Source organism: Pollicipes pollicipes, unplaced genomic scaffold (genome assembly GCF_011947565.3).
Source record: "Pollicipes pollicipes isolate AB1234 unplaced genomic scaffold, Ppol_2.1 Scaffold_4219;HRSCAF=4965_pilon_pilon_pilon, whole genome shotgun sequence".
NCBI classification, from domain to species: Eukaryota; Metazoa; Arthropoda; class Thecostraca; order Pollicipedomorpha; family Pollicipedidae; genus Pollicipes; species Pollicipes pollicipes.
Genome location: NW_023596448.1, coordinates 7858377 through 7866848, shown reverse-complemented (window position 1 = coordinate 7866848; position 8472 = coordinate 7858377). Strand labels below are relative to the sequence as shown.

The following is an 8472-nucleotide window of genomic DNA, read 5'->3' as shown; positions in this document are numbered from 1 at the left end:
GGCTCGGTATAGCCAGCCTTAGCTCATACCTAGATCATATTCATGGATCGAATAATGACATCGGTGTTTGGAAATCCAATTAGTTACATCATATCATCTTTGAAATCACTCATTTGGGGCGAAACAACGCACAAATGGCTGCAATAATAATGAACAGAGTACTCATGTAGATCAGGTGTTTACACGCACGCTCACTTACTTTAAAAATAATGTTCAGCTCCTTTGCTTTTTGAAACCAGGACACAGAAAAAGGCGTTTTGAAGGAGCTTTTGAGGTGCAGCTTGTTTTCATTTCCGCCAGACGGAAGCTTGTCCTGTTAGGCAAATCTGGCCAGCGGTTATCTTACATTCGTGGTGACTGCTCGCAAAAGAAAAACGGCAACGCAAATCCATCCCATCGTGCCCTTGACATAGCATAGCAGCTGTGACAGTTGTGCTGGGTCGACGCATCCCAGTGCCTGGGAGTCCCACAGTCCCGTGTGACAATATTGCTTTAGGAAATGGTAATCATGCGGAGGCGAAAATGTTTTCCTGAGAGTGTTAAAACAGCACCGCGGGACATCTCTACTCCGGCGCTGATGTCTGGCACATTAACTGCGACATTCTAGACTTAAGACAAAATGATGAGATGCGGCATGCATACTAGGCCCTAAAACTGAAACCACAAAGCCTAAAACTGCACGACTACGTCGTAATTTTTGACCAGAGTCATGCATGTTCCCACGCTGCGGCCGGCCTTCGGCTCGTTCGTTCACATCTGCTGCCGCCGACAGCTCACCGCCGGCTGCCGCGGCGGCGACGTTAAGGACCGCGCCATCGACTTCTTCAGCCTGCTGAAGAACCACCTGGTGCCGCAGGCGCCGGCGGCGCCCGACGCCAGCCTGAGCCAGGCGCACCGCACCGAGGTTCGAGGGTCCTGCCTGCACGAGTACTACGCCGTGCATGCCGGCCAACCGCTGACCGTCACCTCCACTAACTACCCTAGCCCGTACCCGCCGAGCGAGTGCCGCAAGCTGGTGCTGATGCCGGCCGAGCCCGGCACGGCCGTCGTCATGGTGTGCACCGACGTCGACACGTTCGGGACGGGCGTGCTGGGCGCCGTCAGCGGGGACATGATCGAGTTCCCTGGGCCGGCGGTCAACAGGCGGGCACACACCGTCTACGGCATGGACGTGACGCAGTGCGCCGCCGTGCCGTTCACGAAGCGGACGGCGCCCGGCCAGGCGCTCAAGATGGGCTTCTTCTCGGACGAGTTCGTGCAGCGCAGAGGGTTCTCGTGCCAGGTGTGGGGCGAGGCGGTGCAGGGCGGGGGAGGACCCGCGAGCGTCGGCGCAGGGTCCGAGCTGAGAGTTGTGGAGGAGACGGCGCCTGGTGGGACGGGCGGACGGCCGCATCAGCAGCAGCTGCAGCATCACGGCCAGCACCACCAACAGCAGCATCAGCACGGCCAGCACCACCAGCAGCAGCACGGCCATCACCAACAACAGCAGCAACACCAGCAGGAGCAGCAGCACTTTCAACATCACCCTCAGGAGCAGCAGCAGCACGAGGAGCCTCAGCAGCGTCCGGAGGCCGGCCCTGTCTCTTTCAGCGAGGGACTGACTCAGCTCGCACCCCTGTTCGGCTTCTCAGGGTACCGACCGGCGGGCGCCGGCGCCGCGCGACCACAGCGGCGACCCCAGGCCGGCGGGCTGCAGGCGCTGGCCGACTTATTCCGCGGACGACGCCGGCTCTCCGGGCCGGGCGGGACGGCGCGGCCGCGACCGGCGCGGCCCGGCCCACACCGCAACGGCCGAGGGTCCCACCGACCTCGCAGCGCCCGCGGCCACCGCGCCTCCCGCCGGCTGCCGGCGGGCCGCGTCAGGTTCCCCGGCCAGCGGCGCAGGAGGTCGTTGGCAGACCTGCTGAAGGCCAGGATCCTGACGGGCGCCAGGGACGTGGCGACGCCGACGGCGGCGACGGCGACGACGACGGTGGCGTCGCTGGTGACGCCGGCGCTGACAAAGAACGGGCAGGACGTGGCGCCAGAGACAGAGGCGGCACTGGACGGAATCAATGACCCGGTGGCCGAGGATCAAGTGGCAGCCGTCTCTCAAAGCGAGCCGGACCTCGGCTTGTTCAGACCGCCTGAGCACATCGAGTACATCATCACGCCACTGCGCACGCCCGTGCAGTACGACCCGGAGCGCGAGGGCAACCCGCCGATGTTCGAGCGGCGGCCGGTGGACCGCAACACGACCGAGTCGCCGGTGGTGGAGGTGCCGTACGTGGTGACGCCGCGGGCGGTGACGCTGCGCGCCACCACCGCCGGGGGTGAGACCATGACGCACCTGCTGCCGCTGCGGCCCGACCAGTTCCCCACGACGCCCCGCGTTCCCTCCGGCCCCCAGGCGCTCCTCGAGCGGGTGGATGTCGGCGAAGATGCAGAGGACGTTCTTACGCGGCTGGAAGGAGAGGAGTCGGACGATGAGGATGTCCCGGTTGTCCTTGATGTTGCTAACGTGGGTGCCGTCTCGGGTGGTGAAGGTGAAGTGCGTGACAATGCAGAGGGCGGTCATCATGCCGGCGGCGGTCATGTCGATGGGACCGTGGTCCAGGAGAACGCAACAGAAGGCGAGCCTGCAGAAGACGACTCCCAGACGGTGGAGAGAGTGGATGTCGGCGAGGAGCAGCCAGTTGCAGAGGAGGTGGTTGTCACCGAGGGCTTCCAAAAAGAGGGTAAGTTTACACCGATTGGCAGGCTTTGAGGCCGGTCCTTATCCTCTGTTGACGGCGCTCACCAAGAGACGACAGACGCGTTTTGACGCGTTTTGTGCCGACCGTGTCAGCATTTTTAGAAGCCATTTCGGGGTCATAAACCATTCCGCAGCTCCACTATGCGCGCTCGCATTTCGGAATTTATGGGACGACTTCCACAAATAACCGCGCGCAGTTTGTCATAACGGCACCGGAGATGAGGACGCCTTCGCCGCATGGATCCGCCCTTGGACGAATCGTTCAGAGACCATCTGTGTTCGGAATCGGAATCGACTTCCTGCCGCGTGTTAACGAATTGCTTCGGCCCGGATACAGTGTGGCGTCAGTTTACGTTTCTCAGGCTATGTATGTGTACTACTGCCTGAGGTTTCCAACAAGCGTTTGATGTTTTAAGTTGAGTCAATCCACGACATGATGAAACAGAAGCTCTCAAAATGGAATTTAGGAATAAAGCGCGGAAGTGTGCTTAAATTTGCACCGGACTGCTTAGGGTGTATGTTACAAACATGCTACCGAAGGCTTTTTAGTTGTTGGTATGAGCTTATTTCATTTTTCAGCCGTAACATGCATTGGACTTCCATAAAACGACAGCTCCTTGAAAGGCTTTGCTGCGAGCCAACGTCTGGCTCAACATGCGGATAATAGCTCAAAAGTACGCACTTTAAATAGATCGTGCCGCACGTAGTCTGCACATAACTTAAACGCTGCTTACTTTGAAAGCTCCAGGGCGCCTTATTCGTTATCATTGTTTATATATATTGCCGGCTGTGATAGGATTCAATCTAAATATCAGATCACTCCAAAAGCCGCAATATTTACCGTTTTCCCGACTTATCTCTCCAGACCCGCGAAGGATCTGTCCATTCGCGTCAACAAATCGAAGCGCTTTCAGCAATTTATGCGCGAATTCCCTTGGACAAACGTTTGTTGTTAAACGCATCGATCCAAGGAAATAGCTATCTTGGGATCCCTGTGCTACGGGCGAGTCCCAATTGCGATGGATGCCGCCATTTGCATGGCAAACAGCTGAGCTGACGACAGCTGAACGACACTCCCAAAAGTGGCTCTGTTTCCGTGCTGGCTTGTAGAGCGCGACAATTTCCCGCTGTCAGATAAATTTGAAGCCAGGACGTTATCCGAAACACTGATTTATCCTCGTGAGGAAAAGGATCTATGTGCGTTGATGCTGTGGTAATGGCGCAATGAACCGCATGCCGCTGTTGTTTTTGATACACTAGCATCACGGATAATCCAGGAAGTGTTCCGGCACCAACAAACCTGTTGTTGTTCCGACGGAAACATAACAATTTATACGATCATCATAATCCTCACTCACTGGTGGGAGCCCGTTTGCACACGTAACATGACCATGTGCATAGTTTCCGCACCGTTTTCCAATCCATCTCGATACGGCACCGAATTCCCCTCCCTGTCTGTCTGTCCGTCTGTCTGTCTTTCCCTTCCTCCGTTCCTCCCACCCCCTCTCCATCTCTCTCTCTTTTTCCCTTGTGCTTCGCTCTCTTTCACTCGCACCTTCTCTCCGTCCCATTTCCGCCCCCTCCCCCCTCTCGCCTCACCTATATGCTCCGCGCCTCTTCATCACCGTTGTGCCCTCGTTCACCGCCTCCCATCTGTTGTAATGCGGTGAGGCCTGGCGGGGCCCGTTTTCACCCGTCCCCCTGCCTGTTGCAGAGGAGTGCGGCCTGGCCGGGCCTGTTCTCACACGTCCCTCCGCCTGTTGCAGAGGAGTGCGGTCAGGCCGGGCCTCTTCTCACCTGTCCCCCCGCCTGTTGCAGAGGAGTGCGGCCTGGCCGGGCCTCTTCTCACCTGTCCCCCCGCCTGTTGCAGAGGAGTGCGGCCTGGCCGGGCCGGCCGTGCAGGCGCGCGTGTTCGGTGGCGAGGACGCCCTGCCCGGCAGCTACCCCTGGGTGGTGTACTTAATCTCAGACTCGCCGCGCGGCCCCGAGAAGACCACCTACTGCACCGGCAGCCTGATCTCGCGCCGCTGGGTGCTCACCGCCGCCCACTGCGTCGATTACGCCCGCTCCACCACCGTCCACATGGGCTACCTGGACGTCTCCAAGGAGACCAACCTCACGCTGAAGATGGAAGCGAACCAGTACCGCGTGCATCGGTACTGGACGCGGCTGGCGAAGGACCACGACGTGGCGCTGATTGAGCTGCCCGAGCCGGTGCCGGTGTCAGAGCACGTGCGGCCCATCTGCCTGCCGCGCCGCTCTGAGGTCGGACTGACGTTCGCGGAGGCACGCGGCGAGATATGCGGCTGGGGCAAGACCTACACCGACCAGGTGAGCTAGGGCCAGACGTACACCGACCAGGTGAGCTAGGGCTGGAAGTACACTGACCAGGTGAGCTATGACATAATATTCTGTACCGACCAAGTAAGCAGGGGTGGACGTACACCGACCAGGTGAACTAGGGCCGGACCTACACCGACCAGGCGAGCTAAGGCTGGACCTACACAGATCAGGCGAGCTAGGGCCGAACCTACACCGACCGGGCGAGCTATGACATAATATTCTGTACCGACCAGGTGAGCTGGTGTGGGCCATACAGGGATAATACCTACAAAACCAGTGGAACCGAGCAAGACCTATGCCCACCGGGTGAGGTATCACGATACCCATACCGGCCGGGTGAGGTATCACGATACCCATGCCGGCCGGGTGAGGTATCACGATACCCATACCGGCCGGGTGAAGTATCACGATACCCATGCCGGCCGGTTGACCTAAGACAGAGCTACAGGTACCATGTAATGTAGCATAAGACCTATACGGGCCAGGTAAAATGTAGCGGAACTTATGCGGGCCAGTTAAGATTCGTTGAAGCCTACACGGATCAGAGCAAATATAACTGAGCAAGACTAACGCAGACCAGGTAACATGCGGCAAAACCTAAACGGACCGGATGAGAGCACATGAGATCTCGACAGCTGGGTAGTGGAGGGTTCGTACCTTAATGTTTTGTTTGATGTTTGATGATATCTTCCGGTCCCAGGTGGGAGGCAGCTTTGTGCTGCAGCGGGCCGAAATGCCCATCAAGAGCAACTGCGACTGCATGACGTCGTTCCCCATTAACATCACGCCGCTGAAGGTCTGCACGCACGGTCGCTTCCACTCGCCCTGTCAGGTACGAACTCTGCCGTCAGGTACGAACTTGACCCTGTCAGGTATGAACCCTGCCCTGTCAGGTACGAGCCCTGCCCTGTCAGGTATGAACCCTGCCCTGTCAGGTACGAACCCTGCCCTGTCAGGTACGAACCTTGCCCTGTCAGGTACGAACCCTGCCCTGTCAGGCACGAACCGACCCTGGACCTTGAGAACGGGCGGTCTGGCGTCGTGGCCGAGTGGTTAAGTGAGAGACTTGTGACCGGGAGGTCGTGGGTTCGAGCCGCCGCTGTACACAGTGCTTGTGGGTTTCTCCGTGGCGGTGGGTGTGAACGACTACACGGTGATGTCTGTCGGTGAAATGCCTCATACACTGAATGCGGATCCCTGGCAACGGTTAAGGACAGCACTGGACTGGAAGTAGTCCGACTTGTCTGACGTGAAAACAGCCCTGTCTGATCTGCCTGACCTGAAAACGGCCATACCTGACCCTGTCTGACCTGCCTGACCTTAGACCAGCCCTGTCTGACCTGAAGCAGCCCTGTCTGACCCTGTTTGAGCAGTCTGACCTTGATTGGTCCTGAACACGTCAGATCAAAATGTCCTGCAGAAGAAAAGCATGAGAGCAAAGCATGGAAGCGGAAGAGTCGCCGTGTTGTTTTTTCTTGGGTGAGCTAGGGGTCCTTGGTTTCACACGTGAGATGATCAGATTTCCCTGTGGCCTGTTTTCCGCCATGAGAGTCACGTTGGCCCGCTATCTGACCACGCTTAGGACAGAGTGCTGATGCTGATCTGGGCTCCTGTGCTCCGGACAGTACACAAGACTGATGTGGGAAACCGCAGCGTTCCGGCCACGGGTTTGCTGAACGTGACGGAAGGCTGCTTGTGTTCTCATTTGGTGCTGGGCTGTGTCAGCACGCTCGGACGTTTGACACTTTGTGGCGGGCAGTCTTCGGCTGCTTGTGTTCTCATCTGGTGCTGGGCTGTCAGCACACTCGGCCGTTTGACACTTTGTGGTCGGCAGTCTTCGCCTGCTCAAACTTTTGCTTTGCCCGGCATTCTGCCCACGCCTATGTGACATATGCCTTGACTGTGTGTGCTTCCTCTCCGTCATTCTGCTCCAGTCCTGCAACATGGATATAACCCCGCGCAGCCTAAGAAACCTTGGGGACAGGGCTTCCACCGGTCCGACAATGTCAACAAAATATTTTTTCAACACGGTTTTCTGCAGCTTCGGGGTTAAAGAAAGCAAATTTTTCCCCAGTCACCCCTCCTGTGTGTGCCCCCGTCCGTGACCTGCTGTTGACCCGCTGCTGACCTCACGCGCGGCAGGGCGACTCTGGCGGACCGCTGCAGGTGCGCAGGGACGGCCGCTACACCCTGGTAGGCGTCAGCAGCATCACCAGCGCTCTGGGCTGTGACGTCGGCATGCCGGCCGTCTACTCGCGCGTCACCGCCTACCTCGACTGGATCGAGAACAACAGCGGCTTGGTGGTGCCGCTCTGAGAACAACAGCGGCTTGGTGGTACCGCTCTGAGAAAAACAGCGGCCCGGTGGTGCCACTCCGAGAACAACAGCGGTCTGGTGGTGCCGCTCTGAGAACAACAGCGGCCCGGTGGTGCCACTCCGAGAACAACAGCGGCATGGTGGTGCCACTCCGAGAACAACAGCGGTCTGGTGGTGCCACTCCGAGAACAACAGCGGTCTGGTAGTGCCACTCCGAGAACAACAGCGGTCTGGTGGTGCCACTCTGAGCACCCTCTACCCGCGAGCGTGCTGCAAGCGGTGCTCAGCGCCACTGGCGACTATCAAAGGTCGGTGGTCAGGGGTTTTGCGTGTTGTAGACACAGTTTGTAGCCCGCGGCCTGCGAGCTACGGGATTTCTACAAACGAGACACGGTGATTGCACAGTCGCTGTGTAATCACGGCGGCTTGCGTTTGTGCATTGCTCAAGTGCATAGGCTGGGTCTGTATTAGAGTATTTCTACTCGAGACTGGTGAGATTACTTACGCTGCTTCGATGCTCGTAATGTATACGTTTTATACAAAGTCGTAAATTATGAACGTATGTGGTGCGTGATATGAATTCGTTAGTTGAATAGCTCGTGTTGTTTAAGGACCATTCTTCCGCGCGACGAATGTTTTCTCAGTTCTTGAATATTTGTTTTCTGCAGCTGCAGAAGAGACTTGGAGACTTGAGTGAGGAACAGCATTTGATTGAAATTGATTTCGGATCTTGCCATGTAGGACCATACAATGACATTCAGCATGTGTGCGGAAGTTTCAATTGTTGTACCGTTTCCAATGATATGTGGCTGGGCCTGTTACCGTAATGACGCTGTGTATCACTGTTGATCTACGTTATTTTATTACATGATGCATATGAAGTAAAGTTTTCATTTATTTATACCGTTTTTTGATACTTTAATGGCAGCATTGCCCTGCTCTGCAGTAAATATGTGCTGAGCTCGGAGGGTTGGCCTGTGATGTTGGTCCGTGTGAGTGACCAGGAGAGGCTTATTGCGAATCCTTTCATTTAAACCCACTCACAGTTGTCAATATTTGCAACTCGAGACCCAGAAACA

The 8472-nt window shown here is 57.1% G+C and overlaps 1 protein-coding gene across 1 annotated transcript; it reads left to right on the top strand.

The window, feature by feature from the left end:
• The first annotated feature begins 709 nt into the window (after nucleotides 1-709).
• Nucleotides 710-8263, top strand: LOC119095747 (serine protease filzig-like). Its single transcript, XM_037218600.1, has 6 exons — nucleotides 710-1171; nucleotides 1223-1335; nucleotides 1864-2717; nucleotides 4605-5065; nucleotides 5778-5909; nucleotides 7220-8263. Exons 1-6 carry the CDS (start codon nucleotides 710-712, stop codon nucleotides 7391-7393), a joined length of 2196 nt encoding a protein of 731 aa, XP_037074495.1. The 3' UTR covers nucleotides 7394-8263.
• Nucleotides 8264-8472: the final 209 nt, after the last annotated feature.

Bases quoted from the DNA above. Each gene is read 5' to 3' on its own strand.
- LOC119095747 (XM_037218600.1), top strand. From the start codon at position 710: ATGCATGTTCCCACGCTGCGGCCGGCCTTCGGCTCGTTCGTTCACATC. The intron at 1,172-1,222 runs GTGACGCAGTGC...GCGCCCGGCCAG, and splicing joins ACACCGTCTACGGCATGGAC to GCGCTCAAGATGGGCTTCTT. The intron at 5,910-7,219 runs GTACGAACTCTG...CACGCGCGGCAG, and splicing joins GCTTCCACTCGCCCTGTCAG to GGCGACTCTGGCGGACCGCT.